This window comes from Lithobates pipiens, unplaced genomic scaffold (assembly GCF_037356315.1).
Source record: "Lithobates pipiens isolate NorthernLeopardFrog02 unplaced genomic scaffold, aLitPip1_a1.2 Scaffold_24, whole genome shotgun sequence".
Taxonomy (NCBI): Eukaryota; Metazoa; Chordata; class Amphibia; order Anura; family Ranidae; genus Lithobates; species Lithobates pipiens.
In genome coordinates, this window is record NW_027507786.1 from 16,589,429 (window position 1) to 16,606,664 (window position 17,236).

General features: G+C 45.0%; 1 protein-coding gene across 2 annotated transcripts in view; it reads left to right on the forward strand.

Moving 5' to 3' along the window:
* Positions 1-13,532, forward strand: part of LOC143929686 (natural cytotoxicity triggering receptor 3 ligand 1-like) — a 39,927-nt gene extending 26,395 nt beyond the window's left edge. The window contains exons 3-4 of one of the 2 annotated variants that reach the window (XM_077453631.1): positions 9,174-9,394; positions 13,029-13,200. In XM_077453631.1, the coding sequence (XP_077309757.1) occupies positions 9,174-9,394; positions 13,029-13,049 (242 nt within the window). In that variant the 3' untranslated portion in view covers positions 13,050-13,200. Of the gene's footprint in view, positions 1-9,173; positions 9,395-13,028 lie in introns of both variants that reach the window. The other variant, XM_077453630.1, reaches the window with a different exon arrangement.
* The last annotated feature ends 3,704 nt before the right edge of the window (positions 13,533-17,236 follow it).

The following is a 17,236-nucleotide window of genomic DNA, read 5'->3' on the forward strand; positions in this document are numbered from 1 at the left end:
CCCAGATCGATGTCTCTGCCTCCCAGTCTGATGTGCTGGATTTGCAGTCTGATGTGCCAGCTTCCCAGCCTGATGTGCCAGTTTCCCAGATTGATGTCTCTACTTCCCAGCCTGATGTGCCAGCTTCCCAGATTGATGTCTCTGCTTCAGAGTCTGATGTTCCGGCTTGCCAGTCTGATGTGCCAGCCTTCCAGTTCAATGTCTCTGCTTCCCAGTCTGATGTGCCAGCCTTCCAGTTCGATGTCTCTGCTTCCCAGTCTGATGTGCCAGCCTTCCAGTTCGATGTCTCTGCCTCCCAGTCTGATGTGCCGGATTTCTAGTCTGATGTGCCAGCTTCCCAGCCTGATGTTTGGATATTGGTGTTCCAGTTTGAAGTGCTCATGTCTCAGCCTGAAGTTTCGGTGCCCGTGTCTCAGCCTGAAGTTTCGGTCCCTGTTACCCAGTCTGCGGAATCGGTGCCCATTACCCAGTCTGCGGAGTCAGTGTCCATTACCTGGCCTGTTAAGCTTGTGCCCGTTATTCGGCTTGCCGGACCAGTGCCTGGTGTCCAGCACGCTGGGCCGGGACCCGTTACTCAACTTGCTGAGCCAGTGCCTGTGATCCAGCTTGCCCTTACAGTACTTGCTATTCGGCCTAAGGACCCGGAGATTGCTGCCCAGCTCGATGACCCGGAGATTGCTGCTCAGCTCGATGACCCGGAGCCCGCTGTCTGCCCTGATGTGCCCACTGTCTGCCCTGATGTGCCCGCTGTCTGCCCAGCTTGTAGGTGCCCTCATCCGTGGTGCGGTTTGAGGCCATTAACTTTGGACAATTACACCTAGTTGGAGCGTCCGGAGGCCACTCCTTTGAAGGGGGGGTACTGTCATGAAAAGGTCCACCCATTGGTGGCGCTGTTGGTCTCTTGGATTGCAGTACCAGTGTCCACCAGCAGGTGTCTTCTAACACCCAGGGCCTGTAATAAGAGGACCTACCTCCTGGTGACACTGTTGGATCCTTGGGCTGTAGTACCGGTGCCCACCAGCAGGTGTACTCCGACAGTGTGGAGCAGATAGCACCTTCTGCGCTCAGCTGTTACGTGAGGTTAATCATTGGTAGTCTTATAAATACCCGGCAAGCCCTCACATGCTTGCCTTGGTATCGCTCTCTCCATGTGCCCTAACCTTGTTGCCTGAACTTGGACCTTGAGCCTGTATCTACCTGACCCCTCCTGATCCTGAGCCCATCCTGGACCTGTCCCTCTTGTCTCCTGTTACCTAAGATCCCTGCTCTGCAGCCCATCCATCCGTCCTCTCCCTCTCCTGCTGGTTCCCCTTCCTTACCCATCTACTGATTCCCCAGTGTATGACCTCGGCCTGGCTTTTGTTGATGACTCTGGTATTTCCCATTTATTGTATATATTACTTGTTGTTTGTGGTTGGTAGTGCACTGTTTGTTTTCACTTCCTTGTCATTTATAATAAACACTTTTGTTATTTCACCTACATGCGTTTTGGGTTTCCTCTGTGCAGTCCACACAGTCTGGTCTAATAATTCCCGTTTACACGGGCACCGTGATAGAGAGAACTGAGACCACACCAGCACCGATATAGAGAGCACTGACACCACACCAGCACCGAGATAGAGAGCACTGACACCAGCACCGAGATAGAGAGCACTGACACCAGCACCGTGATAGAGAGCACTGACACCACACCAGCACTGTGATAGAGAACACTGACACCACACCGAGATAGAGAGCACTGACACCAGCGCTGATACCAGCTGCGGGACCCAAAAATGTGACACCGTTAAACCTCTTCAAACAGGAGGGTACGGGCATATAGTACGGTGTGCTTTTTTTGTACAAGGAAGTGAGCCAAAGGTAGAAAAAAGGTCCGTGTGCTAGATTATATAAATCGTTTATAAAGTTATGCATAAACATGGTCTACTGGTCACATGTGTTGAATTCCTCCGAGATCCATGCCTCATTCATTTTTATAAATGGGAGGTAGTCAACACTGTCGTGAGCTAGGCGAGTGCGCTTATCGGTCACGATCCCCCCTACTGCGCTGAACGTCCTTTCGGACAGGGCACTGGAAGAGGGGCAAGCCAACAGTTCCATTGCAAATTGGGCAAGCTCTGGCCAGAGGTCAAGCATGCCTACCCAGTAGTCCAGGAGTTCATCACTCCTCAGAGCGTCCACATCAGCCGTTAACCCGATGTAGTCAGACACCTGTCGGTCTAGGCGTTTCCTGATGCTGGATCCGGATGACACCTGTCGATGGGTCGGCTGAAAGAATGACTTCATATTAGAAGTCACCAACACATCTTCAAATCGCCCTCTTCTTGCAGGCGCTGTTGGATTGGTACCCGCAACTCTTTCTCTGGGAGTGGGAATTCCTCCTCTGTCAGCGCACGCAAAAGCAGAATGCAGCATTTCTTGAAGCAAGGCCTGGAAGTGCTGCATTCTGACAGCCCTCTGCGACGGCGGTAACATTTCCGCCATTTTGTGTTTGTGCCAGGGGTCTAAGTACGTTGCCACCCAGTACTGGTCCTTGACCTTTATGCTTTTTATATGGGGGTCCCTGTTAAAACACTGGAGCATGAAGACCCCCATTTGCACTAAACTGGAAGCAGTGTGGTAGCCTGGCTCCTGCTCATCATCCAGGATAATGTCGTCCTCCTTGTTCTCTTCTCCCCATCCACGCACAACAACAGGGATTCCAGCAAGGTTTAAAGCATGCTCTTCTTGCTCCTCCTCATCCGCCCTGGCACCATCCTCCTCTGACTCCTCTTCAAACTTCTGTTGTTGACTTGTCTCAGATAGAGTAGCCCCCCCTGGTAATTCATCCAGCATTGCGACTTCCTCATCTTCCTGCTCCTGCTCCTCCATGGCTTGATCAATGACACAACGCAATGCACGCTCCATAAAGAAGGCATAAGGTACCATGTCACTGATGGCACCATGACTGCGACTGACCAGTTTGGTGATCTCATCAAATGGCGCAGAAGTCTGCATGTATCGCGCATGAGAAGCCACTGGCTCGGGGAAAAAAACCAAGCTCCCCAGAATCTGTTCTGCCACAGAGTTCGTACAGGTAGACGTTAACTGCACGTTTCTGCTGGAGCAGCCTATCAAGCATATAGAAGGTTGAGTTCCATCTCGTCGGGCAATTGCAAATAAGACGTCTGACCGGCAGATTGTGTCGCCGCTGAATGTCAGCAAGGCGAGCCATGGCCGTGTAAGATCTTCTGAAATGGGCCGAGATTTTCTTTGCCTGCCACAAGATGTCCTGGACCCCAGGGTATTTGACAACGAATCGCTGCACAACCAAGTTTAAGACGTGTGCCATGCATGGCACGTGTGTAATTTTGTTCTGTTTCAATGCGCTAAGCAGATTGGCACCGTTGTCACACACCACTTTACCAACTGTCAAATTGAGCAGTGTTAGCCACTGATCTGCCTGTGAACGCAAAGCTGAAAGGAGTGCTGGGCCAGTGTGGCTCTTGGCTTCCAGACACAACAGACGCAGCACAGCATGGCAACGTCTCACCTGGCATGTCGAATAGGTTCTGGGGATCTTGGGCGACGCAGCGGAAGAGACGCTAGCAGCGGAAAAGGAGGAGTCAGCCAAGGAGGAAAGGGAGGAGGATGGAGTAGGAGGAGCAGAAGAAGAGCCAGGCCTGCATGCAATCCATGGCGGTAAAACCAAATCTACACAGGTGCCACGGGTTACATGCTTGACGGCCGCCAGAAGGTTCACCCAGTGGGCAGTAAAAGTTATATACTTTCCCTGCCCGTGTTTGCTAGACCACGTGTCTGTGGTCAGATGTATCTTGGCACCGACACTGTGTGCCACAGATACATTCACTTGCCGCTGAACATGGCCATATAGCTCTGGGATGCCCTTCTGTGAGAAATACTTCCTTCCTGGGACCTTCCATTGTGGTGTTCCAATGGCCACAAATTTTTGAAAGGCCTCCGAGTCCACCAGTTTATATGCCAGTAGTTGGTGGGCTATCAATTCTGACAAGCTAGCCATCAACCGTTGGGCAAGAGGGTTACCCGGCATCATAATTTTTTTAGGCTCGAACATTTGGCCCACAGAAGCCTGCCTTTTTCCAGAAAAACGTGAGGACGGCATGATGGAAGGTGGAGTGGAGGACAATTGTGAGGAGAGAGGAGAAGGAGAAGTAGAAGACGAGGCTGGACGGTGAGAGCCTGGAGTGTGGCTTTGTGTGTTCCATTGCTCCCACTGGGCTCGGTGATGGCTGCTCATGTGCCTTCTTAAGGCGGTCGTCCCTAGGTGAGTGTTGGGCTTACCGCCACTTATGCGTTGACTGCAAAGATTGCAGATGGCAACACTATTGTCAGCAGTGGACACGTTAAAAAAAGCCCACACTGCGGAGACATGTACCGGCGTCCTGGGAATGCCAGATGTCACCGTACATAGTTGATGCCTCGCTCCTGATACTTTAGCAGTGTGCCTTGTCCCTCCTGTGCAATGTAAGTTATTCCTGCTTCTCCTCCCTATCTGCTGGTCCATATCTCCCTCTGAACTCCCCTCCTCTTCCTTTCTTGTGGGCACCCACGTGACATCACTAGACACGTCATCATCGACGTCACCTTCCCCACCGCTATAATTAGAGATCTCGGAGTAGGCAGCAACAGAGTGGTGGTTGTTGTTACCTCCTCTTCCTGATCCAATGCCAAGAGTGGCTGCGCATCGGCAATGTCTTGTGATGGATCAGAAAATAATTCCTGTGACTCAAGCGGAGGGTATATGGTGGTAGTGTTGGTGGTAGTGTCTTTGGGGGTGCACACAGCAGAGAGTGAAGAATAGGGTGCAGATCGAGAGGATGAGGAGGGTGCAGAAGAGTAAGGCTGAGTGAGCCACTCACCCAAGTCTGGTGCGTCCTTTGACGTAATCGAATGCACCTTCTGCAATTTGCCACTTTGGCTCACGCCTGGTGCTCCTGCCCTTCCCCTATCACTCCTGCGGAAGGACCTGCCTCTTCCTCTGCCTGTCATTTTTTAAATGACCTTGTGATAAAAAGTCTCTAGAGAAGGGCGGTATGTAACACCCCGCTTCAATCTGTCATTTTGGGGGGCCACAGGATCTATCACACCAGTTATAATACTTTTTTTTTATTGCGTTTGTCACTCTTTGCAGTATCGCTGCAGAACCGCTCAGCAGTCACAATGCTGCAAGGTGGAAATGCACTATACTATGCTTTCTACTGTATATGTGCAAGTATTTTATACGTGTATTACACCCCTATATACTGCACACCAAATAATACACCTATACCAGTCCTTAAAAGGACCTTCGTGGACCTAATAGTAGCTAGCTAGTAGCTAGTGAATTACAGACTGTCCCTGCTCCAAAAACCAAACTGTCCCTCCCTACACTGAGAAACGAAAGCTGCAGAATCGGTCAGCAGCACAGCAGTAATATGTTTTCTATAGTTGAAAGAAAGTATATTATACGTGTACAACCCTATATACTGTACACCTATACCAGTCCTTAAAAGGACCTTTGTGGACCTAGTAGATAGTGATTTGCAGACTTTCCCTGCTCCAAAACACCAAACTGTCCCTCAGTCCCTACACTGATAAAAGACAGCTGCAGAATTGGTCAGCACTCAGCAGCACAGCAGTCAGCAGTGCACCATAATATACTTTGTATATTTGAAAGAAAGTATATTATACGTGTACAACCCTATATACTGTACACCTATACCAGTCCTTAAAAGTACCTTTGTGGACCTAGTAGTAATAGCTAGTGATTAAACTGACTGTTCCTGCTCCATACAGCATCCTGTCCCTACACTGACAAAAGACAGCTGCAGAATCGGTCAACAGCACAGCAGTCAGCAGTACACCATAATATACTTTGTATATTTGAAAGAAAGTATATTCTAAGTGTATTACAACCCTATAATAGTAGCTAGTGAATTACAGACTGTCCCTGCTCCAAAAACCAAACTGTCCCTCCCTACACTGAGAAACGAAAGCTGCAGAATCGGTCAGCAGCACAGCAGTGCAGTGCACTATAATATGCTTTCTATAGTTGAAAGAAAGTATATTATACGTGTACAACCCTATATACTGTACACCTATACCAGTCCTTAAAAGGACCTTTGTGGACCTAGTAGATAGTGATTTGCAGACTTTCCCTGCTCCAAAACACCAAACTGTCCCTCAGTCCCTACACTGATAAAAGACAGCTGCAGAATCGGTCAGCACTCAGCAGCACAGCAGTCAGCAGTGCACCATAATATACTTTGTATATTTGAAAGAAAGTATATTATACGTGTACAACCCTATATACTGTACACCTATACCAGTCCTTAAAAGTACCTTTGTGGACCTAATAGTAATAGCTAGTGATTAAACTGACTTTCCCTGCTCCACACAGCGTCCTGTCCCTACACTGACAAAAGAATGTAAAATGGCCGCCAGATCAGGTCTATTTATGCTTTATTGTCCATGTGCTGAAATGTCTCAATTGGCTGTCCTGTACCCCATGATGGATGTGTCATGGGTCAAAGTTCTTCACAATGTAAACGCATATGTCCACCGCGTGACAGTGCCAGAAGTCTGCCGGTTTGGCGAATCGCGAACTACCAAAATTCGCCGGGAACTGACCGCTGGGCGAACCACAAGGCCATCTCTACTCAGAGGTTTGTTAGAGAACCTTAGTGAACAAACAGCATCATAAAGGAACACACCAGACAGGTTGTGGAGATGTTTAAAGCAGAGTTGAGTTCTTAAAAATATCCCAAGCTTTGAACATCTAACGGAGCTCAATTGCAAACCTACCAAGACATGGCCATCCACCTAAACTGACTGGCCGGGCAAGGAGAGCGTTCATCAGAGAAGCAGCCAAGAGGTCCATGGTAACTCTGGAGGAGCTGCAGAGATCCACAGCTCAGGGGGGAGAATCTGTCCACAGGACAACTATTAGTCGTCTCTCCACAAATCTGCCCTTTATGGAAGAGTGACAAGAAGAAAGACATTGATGAAAGAAAGTCATAAGAAGTCCTGTTTGTAGTTTGTGAGAAGCCATGTGGGGGAGGGGGCAGCAAACATGTGGAAGAAGGTGATCTGGTCAGATGAGACCAAAATTCAACTTTTTGGCCTAAAAGCAAAACGTTATGTGTGGGGAAAACTAACACTGCCCATCCCCCTGAACACACCACCCCCACCGTGAAACATGGGGGTGGCAGCATCAGGGACAGGGAAGCTGGTCAGAGTTGATGGGAAGATGGATGTCGCCAAATACAGGGCAATCTTAGAAGAAAACCTGTTATGCCGCGTACACGCGATCGAATTTTCTGAAGGGAAATGTTGGATGTGAGCTTGTTGGCTGTAAGTCCGACCATGTATATGCTCCATCGGACATTTGTTATCGGACTTTCCACCAACAAATGTTGGCTAGCATGCTCTTAAATTTACTGCCAACAAATGTGTGTTGTCGGACTTTCCGATCATGTGTATACAAGTCCATCAGACAAAAGTCCAAAGTACAAACACGCATGCTCTGAATCAAGTACGAGCTGGAAGTGCTCAGACTTGTAAAAGTAGCATTCGTAATGGAGATATCACATGACTATTGAACTTCTTTTATTGGATCACCGTACGTCTTATACGTCACTACGTTTGTAATTGTTGACCAACATTTGTGTGACCATGTATATGCAAGACAAGTTGGAGCCAACACCCTTCGAACAAAATTGCACGGTTTTGTTGTCGGAAAGCCCGGTTGTGTGTACGGGGCTTTAGAGTCTGCAAAATGCTTGAGACCGGGGCAGAGATTCACCCTCCAGCAGAACAATGACCCGAAATATACAGCCAGAGCTACAATGGAATGGTTTAGATCAAAGCATATTCATGTAGTAGAATGTCCCAGTCACAATCCAGACCTAAATCCCATTGAGAATTTGTGGCAAGACTTGAAAATTGCTGTTGACAAACGCTCTCCATCCAATCTGACAGAGCTTGAGATATTTTACAAAGAAGAATGGGCAGAAATGTCCTCTCTAGATGGGTAAAGCTGGTAGAGACACCCCCAAAAAGACTTGTAGAGAAAGGGGGTTCTACAAAGTATTGACTCTGGGGGGCACCATTAAAAATGCCCCTCCCCCACACTTTTCACATATTTATTTGTATCATTTATCATTTCCTTCCACTTCACATTTATGGGCCACTTTGTGTCGGTCTATCACATAAAACCCCAATAAAATACATTTAAGTTATTGGTTGTAACATGACAACATGTGGGAAATTTCAAGGAGTATAAATACTTTTTCAAGGCACTGCATAATATTAATAATAGTGTGTGACTGTGGGACACATTAGAGTGTAAGCTCCTCTGGTACAGAGACATTACATGGTTTGATGTTCTTTCTCTCAGTGAAATACAGGCATACCCCACTTGTAAGTACACTTTGGGGTTTATTTACTAAAGCTGAAAAGTGTAAAATCAGGCTCACTTCTGCATAGAATCCAATGAGCTTCCATGTTTTATTACAAAAGCTTAATTGAACAAGCTGGGGTTAGAAGCTCATTGGATTCTATGCAGAAGCGAGCCTGATTTTACACTTTTCAGCTTTAGTAAATAAACCCCATTGTGTACCGTACTTAAAAGTGGGGTATGCCTGTAAGTAGCTCCTAATAACCTAAATAATATGTTAACCCAACATTTCATACTCCTAATATATATCTACTCTGACATGTACTTGTATGAAGAAGTCTCATATTCTCTTTGAATTGGTTCCTTTTGTGTGAAATCCCTGGTGCTCCTGCCAGGTCCCCTGCGCTCATATTTCAAACTGACCACACTAGGTATGAGAGAACATCGCGCCCAGCTTTATAGCTGTCAGAACAGCCTGTCTGTCCTCCAATGATCAGACTGGTGCTGACATGACCCCCCCCCCCCACATCCAAACAGCCTTTCACTGAAGAGTGGTTTGCTCTTGTTCCCCCCCAGCTCTCTATGTAGCTGAGATCAGAGGGAATGTGATCACCTATAAAAAAAGAAAAAAAAAGTTATTTATGTTTTTTTCTATCTATACACATATGTTTTACCTTTCATTTCTACATTTTAACTGAATGGGTTGTTGTACAAGAGGACTCATATATACTTTATTATAGAAACAATAAATAACAGCGTGTCTTTCCTTGTACAGTTACACCGCAGACTAGACTGACTCATGATAAACACATTGAAGCTGGAATCCCGAGATCTGTTATTTGTGAAATCAACAATTTTTACCTAGAAGCTGTGAAGGTCCGATGGGTTAAATACAATATAACTACAGCCACCAACTCATATTTGGATAGAGATGTTTCTTTCACAACACCGTTGAGGAACAGCGATGGGACGTATAATGTGACCAGTCTGCTGACTGTAAGGCAGTCTACTGGAATTAAACCCGGAGATGTAGTATTCTTTTTTTTTTTTTTATTAAATACTTTATTTCTCTGCAGGAATACATGACATAGATCATTAAAAATAATTACATAGAACAACCTATCAAATCAATTTTCAAAACAAAAAACATATTATTTTAACCAATGATACACGATGCATTCCTGCCAGTTATTTTTTTTATAAGCAACTAACAATATTCCAATAACAATTCCCCTCAACAACCCTCTGCTCCAAAGCCCTAGATCCCATATGGGACTAATAGAACTGAGAAGAGAGAGACAGAAAAAAAAAAAAGAGGGGGGGAATCCCAAATTAAATAAATAAGTATAAATATGTCGCCCCTGCTGACAGGGGAACCAGTGCCACATCACTTACTAACTAATCTATTCCTCTAGTTCCTCTCCAATCAACCTTTTCCCTTCATCTGATTGTAAAAATGACTCCCATGGAGCCCAAACTTGCAATGGACATTCCCTTTCCTCCAAAGACATAGGGATCAATTTTTTCGAGGTGTCCGCGGCTCTTTCCAACGTATGGTGATGCAGCTTTTGGCTGCATTCACCAAATGGCATAGCATTGAGTTCTTATATCTCTCTAAAGGAATTTGTGAGCATTGTAATAAGAAAAAAGCTGGGTCTTCCGGGATCTGGTAATCAGTAAATAATTGAGAGATTCTCTGAACTTCTTGCCAAAACTGTCTAATTACTGGACAAAACCAGAAAATATGAGCTATGGTGCCTCTCTCCTTACACCCCCTCCAGCACCTATCCGACATTTCTGAAAAGAATTTATTCATTCGAGACGGGGTGTAATACCAACGTATTAGTACTTTATAATTTAATTCCTGTATCTTAGTACATCTAGATGATTTAACAGTTATATGTATTATTTTCGGCCGTTGGGATGGTGTAAAAGTTTGTTCAAGGTCCCTCTCCCACTTATCTAAGCACGGTATACCAAAATCCTCAGAAGGTGATGTCAATAACGCATATATCTTAGAGATAATATGGGAGAGAGGTTCACTCTCCCCACAGTACTTCTCAAACTTAGTGAGTGGTCGACCGTACCCTTCGCAGGTCCCAATGTTTCAAGAAAATGTTTAACTTGTAGCACCTGCCAGAAGGGTATTTCGTATTGTCCTCCTAGTCGCGTTAAAGAGGAAGTAAACCCTGATGAGTTTACTTCCTCTTTCATTCCCTGCAAAGGTAAAGCATAATGGACTATTATGCATCGCATAGTAGTCCATTATGTGTCACTTACCTGAACACAGGAGCCAGCGAAGTCACCACTGTCCCCTGTAGTCCGCCGCATCTATATTCTCAGTGGGTCTCGTCACTCCTGCGCATGCGCATGGGAGCCGCCACTAGCGGCATATAGCCGTTGACCACAGCGCGCTCAGTGCGCCTGCGCGCCGCTGTCTACAGCAAATATCTTCTAAACTGTGTAGGTTTAGGAGATATTTCTTGGACCTACAGGTAAGGCTTAATCTAGGCTTACCTGTAGGTCAAAGTGTGTTGTAAGGGTTTACAACCACTTTAAAATTTCTATTGATGGCCACTTACCAAACCTCAGAAAGTGTGAGGCCTGGAAACATCCTTTCTTTTTTAATTTCTAAAATATCCCTGATTCCAAACCGGGAGGGAAATTTGGATTCCCCAGAATAGGAAACAAAGGGGAATCTGGTGATGAAAATCTAGGGATCCGAGTAAATTTAGCGCCCATACGAAGGGTAGGTCCTATTAAAGGATGTACTTTTAACATAGAGGGTAACGATGCGTGGCACCATATAGCTCTACTTAAAGGGATAGAGCTGACTTGTTGTTCCAAGGCCGTACACCTTTTACTATCTCTATGGCGGCACCAATCAATAATTCTGCCTAACTGGGTAGCTTGATAATATTTATATAGATCAGGTGCCGCTATTCCACCCACCTCTTTAGATAGTGTTAACAAATTCCTATTAATCCTTGGCTGTTAACTTGCCCATATAAATTTTGTAAACACTGTTCGAGCTTTACTAAAGAAGGTGGGTGCAATCGAGATAGGTAACGCCTGGAAAAAAAAAGAGACATTTTGGCACTATATTCATTTTCAAGATATTACATCTCCCGAACCAAGAATGTGAGGATTTACTCCATTCATCTAACAATATGCTAACTTACCTCAGTAAAGGTGGAAAATTTAGGGCATATGCATCTAAGTTGGGTGGAATCTGTAACCCTAAATAGTTCAAAGCCGTCGTTGTCCATTTAAACTTAAAATTATTCTCCAAGTTCCTTATGGTGGAACGCTCCAGGGATACCCCCATTGCCTCCGACTTGCTATAGTTTATTTTAAAATTCGACAGAGCACCGTAACGCTCCGCCTCCCTTAGTAAGTTAGGAAGCGATATTTGTGGACTAGAAAGTGAAAACAAAAGATCGTCCATGTAGGCTGAAAGTTTATATTCCTGATCCCCCAAGGGGATACCTTTAATATCTGGGTTCTGTCTAATTCTATTTAATAAAGGCTCCAATGTCAGCGCAAACAGAATGGGAGACAAAGGGCAAAATTTTCTGAATTTATTCCATTAGCCTTCACCAAGGCTTGTGGCGTTGAATATATTCCTGCTATCCAATCCAGCATTCGATCCCCCAGGCCGATCTGTTTTAGTACTCCTAACATAAAGGGCCCGCTAACCCTATCGAAGGCCTTCTCTGCATCTGTATTCACAAAGATACTTGGCAACTTCCTTTGACTTGCGTATTGGACTAGGTTCAAAACTTTAATAGTGCTATCTCTAGCTTCCCGTGTGGGGACAAATCCCACTTGGTCCCAATGAACCAGCTGCGTCATAAATGGTTCTAGACGAGCTGCGAGTATCTTTGTGAATATTTTATAATCCGTATTCAATAATGATATTAAGATGTATTATTCTGTACTTGCAAACTTGAAAACAATGAGCTTCCGTGTTTTATTACAAAAGCTTAATTGAACAAGCTGGGGTTAGAAGCTCATTGGATTCTATGCAGAAGTGAGCCTGATTTTACACTTTTCAGCTTTAGTAAATAAACCCCATTGCGTACTTAAAAGTGGGGTATGCCTGTAAGTAGCTCCTAATAACCTAAATAATATGTTAACCCAACATTTCATACTCCTAATATGTATCTACTTTGACATGTACTTGTATGAAGAAGTCTCATATTCTCTTTGAATTGGTTCCTTTTGTGTGAAATCCCTGATGCTCCTGCCAGGTCCCCTGCTCTTATATTTCAAACTGACCACACTAGGTATGAGAGAACATTGCGCTCAGCTTTCTAGCTGTCAGAACAGCCTGTCTGTCCTCCAATGATCAGACTGGTGCTGACATGACCCCCCCCCCCCCCACCCAAACAGCCTTTCACTGAAGAGTGGTTTGCTCCTGTTACCCCCAGCTCTCTATGTAGCTGAGATCAGAGGGAATGTGATCACTTATAAAAAAGAAAAAAATAGTTATTTATGTTTTTTTCTATCTATACACATATGTTTTACCCTTCATTTCTACTTTTAACTGAATGGGTTGTTGTACAAGAGGGTTCATATATACTTTATTATAGAAACAACAAATAACAGCGTGTCTTTCCTTGTACAGTTACACCGCAGGCTACACTGAATTATGATAAACACATTGAAGCTGGAATCCCAAGATCTGTTTTTTGTGAAATCAACAATTTTTACCCAGAAGCTGTGAAGGTCCGATGGGTTAAATACAGTATAACTACAGCCACCAACTCATATTTGGATAGAGATGTTTCTTTCACAATACCGTTGAGGAACAGCGATGGGACATATAATGTGACCAGTCTGCTGACTGTAAGGCAGTCTACTGGAATTGAACCCAGAGATGTATTATTCTGTACTGTGAGCCACCGATCCCTGAAGGAGGAAATTGCTCTCGATTTTATCATGCCAAGTAAGTAGGGTTAGACTATAATATCTGTAAATGGAGAGTTTCCCCAACGGGTTTTTTTTTAGCAGCAAAGAGGATCATCAAAGTATGAATAATTTTCAATAATATAAAAAAAGTACAAAATACAAATTGTTTCAAGAAATTTAAAATAGGAGCTCTGGTCACAAAATATAAAACAACAAACAATATCCATCAATGATACAGAATGCACATTTAAAATTATATTGCGTGCGTTATATATATGTGACATTACATACAGTATGAGTACCTGATATGTAATGTCACATATATAACTCACTCAATTATTATTATTACATACGATTTTTTTGCTTGTAAGTGTATTTTAAAGCGGGGTTTGGCAATAAACTTTTCCATACAAAGTACATTATGTCTGTCCTTTCTACTTCAATATGTAAATAATCCGAGGAGAGCTGTGAGCACGGGATCATTTATCAAAGAGGAGAGAAAGCTCAGAGCCAGTTTGGCCAGGTGGAGAGGAGATAACAGCCTACGTCTATTTATATTGATTCCTTATCTCACTAGTGAGGGAGGAAATGAGGAGTGGAGCTGCCAGACCTGGTTGTGAGGAGATACAAGCTTACTGTTTATTTACATGGAGGTGAGGGGGCACTTTGCTTGGTGGAGGATTAACTCATTGTTTTAAAAGTTCAGTCACTGGATACATTTCTCATCCATAGGACCTCTGAAAGCAATCGAGTTATAAAAAGGCCAAGACACTTGCTGCACCAGACACTAGAGGGCAGCATCCACACTTGGAAGTGCAGTGCATAAACATACATCAGCCATTTTATATGGATAAAGCTTAGATAACCTGTTACTGTAAATTGGTCTTCTGACGAGGTCTCTGTCATACCAGAGTACGTCAACAAGTGCTTTACACTCTATCATTGTGGCAAAAGACCCTCCTACATCAACGAGCGCTTTACGCTCTATCATTGTGGGAAAAGACCAATCTTCATCAACAAAACCTTTACGCTCTATCATTGTGGGAAAAGACCATCCTCCATCAACGAGCGATTTACGCTCTATCATTATGGGTGTTGCTTGTGGCATGGATATTTGCAGCATACCTTCTGCTATAGCCACCTTGATAGGGCTTAGAATTTTGCACAACCACATCCTTGTGAGGCAACCTGTGCAATTTAATTTCTCTGCCACTGCAGACGGCATGCAGTCCCAAAATGCACCCTGAGAGAGGTCTCCTCTTATCTCTCCCCCCCCCCCCTGCAGTCCTCCCAGCTGGGGTCATCTTTAACAGAAGGTGGGCTCTTATGTTCCTGGAGAGGGTCCCCTCTTATCATCCTCCCTGAAGTCCTCCCAGCTGGGGTATTTTTTAACTGGAGGGGATGGGAAGGGGAGTTCCTGTATTCCTATTTACTTAGCTACGGGTCTTCCTTATCTAGAGGTGGGAGGGATGAAAGTTCCCATATTTCTGGGTGGGGATTCCATTCTGACCACCCCCTGCAGTCCTTGCACATCCACTGTTTGTCCCAGCGTGCTGTGTGCACCACATTATTACTCTTCTTGGGGCACCCAGAAGTGTCAAAGGTCTTTTACAATCCTGTAGTGTACAGTATACTGCAAAAAAAGTGCGCTAAAGTGTTCGGTCTGACATGATGAAAAGGTGGCAACCCTATATCTGACCCTTTTTATGGCCTATTAGCCAAACCACAAACAGGCTGTTTTTGGGTTGAGCTCATGACTGATCCAAACCAGAAGCTCATCCCTACTCGCTAAAATAAATGTGTAATATTTTTGGGTTCTGAAGAGTTGTAGGTTTGGATCATATTGTAAGATCAGCTGGTGGAAGTAAAATAAATATTACAAATGCAATGATAAATATACAGTCAGTAGATGTAGAAGTATTGGGGTTCAGATCACCAGACATGTGGGATTGAAATAATGTTTATTGTGTTTTTCTTTTTTAGGCTGGAGCCCATTAAAGGATATTGTTTTTACTTTGTTTGCTTTTTGCATAATAACGTTTTTAATATACTATTTGAAGATGTATTTTAAAAAAGGTAAGTTCCTGACATTTGGTGTGGAAGTCCATATACAATGTAAGGTGTTTATTTGTCATTAGCACTATTACACAACCTCAGATACCAGAACATGTGATATCAGATTGATTAGGAACCTGAAGATCCTCTAGACCAGTGGTTCTCAACCTCTCTAGTGTTGTGACCCCTTGATAAAATTTCCCAAGTTGTGGGGACCCCTAATAGTAAAATGTAGCGCTCCCTGAGTCCATTCCACTTGTACAGTATTAAAACCCCTTATAGTACATTTTAGGATGTCCCACTCTTTCTCTTGGTTCTCCTTTCTTTCCCTTTTATCTCTCTATCCTAATGTCTTGTTTTTTTTCCCCCATCCCTCTCTCTAGCCATTTTTCTTGTTCTTTCTCTTATTTTTTCTCTCCCTTTTTCTTTGTTCATCCCCCTCTTTTCCTCTCCCTTCCATGCATTCTCTATTTTTGTTCCTTCTCTTACTCCTTTGTGGGGGGGAGTGGAATGGGATGAGTGGCAGTGCTGGTGGGGGGGAATGGGATGAGTGGCAGTTCTGGTGGGTGTTGGGATGAGTGACAGTGCTGGCGGGGAGTTGGGATGAGTGGCAGTGCTGGTGGGGAGTTGGGATGAATGGCAGTGCTGGCGGTGAGTTGGGATGAGTGGCAGTGCTGGCGGGGAGTTGGGATGAGTGGCAGTGCTGGTGGGGAGTTGGGATGAGTGGCAGTGCTGGCGGTGAGCTGGGATGAGTGGCAGTGCTGGCGGGGAGTTGGGATGAGTGGCAGTGCTGGTGGGGAGTTGGGATGAGTGGCAGTGCTGGCGGTGAGCTGGGATGAGTGGCAGTGCTGGCGGGGAGTTGGGATGAGTGGCAGTGCTGTTGGGGAGTTGGGATGAGTGGCAGTGCTGTTGGGGAGTTGGGATGAGTGGCAGTGCTGGTGGGGAGTTGGGATGAGTGGCAGTGCTGGTGGGGAGATGGGATGAGTGGCAGTGCTGGTGGGGAGTTGGGATGAGTGGCAGTGCTGGTGGGGAGATGGGATGAGTGGCAGTGCTGGTGGGGAGTTGGGATCAGTGGCAGTGCTGGTGGGGAGTTGGGATCAGTGGAAGTGCTGCGGGGAGTTCTGATGAGCCAACTTAGGTTCTCTGGATCAAGGTAATCTGCTGATCTGAGAACTGTAATGGGGACTTTTAATGGCAACTCTAATCACAGGTAGTGTCACTCACTGGGCTGCTGCGAAGAGGCTGAGTGGAAGGCCGCGGGCTCCAGGGACAGCCCTGCTGGGCGGCTGCAAAAAGGCTGGACTTCTTTGTTTAAACAAAAAATTGTTCCCCTTCCAGGAGTCTTCTGTGTATTTTAGGGGACCTTTGTAGGGGTTTATGTGCTATAAAAATCTGTAAGGTCTTCTACCCCACTTACTACTCCAGACCAGTCTGAGTACACGTTATTTATCACCACCCTTTGGACATGTCCCTGTAACCAGTTTTCTATCTAAAAACAAACCTTATGGTCCATGCCTGCAGACCTCAGCTTGTATAGTAAGTGTTTTTGGGGGACTGTATCGAATGCTTTTATAAAATCTAGATACACCACATCCACAGGTCTCCCCCTATCCAGATGGCAGCTCACATCCTCATAGAATGTTAGCAGATTGGTCTGGTAAGAACGACTCTTTGTAAACCCATGCTGATTACTACTAATGATATTATTTCTTCAGCAAATTCTTGGATATAGCCCCTTATCATCCCCTCCAATAATTTACCTTCTATTGATGTTAGGCTGACTGGCCTGTAGTTTCCAGTTTTGAATATTGGTACCAATCAGCTGGTACCAATCCTGCCATTATGCTGTCCACAAAGATTAGGAACAAT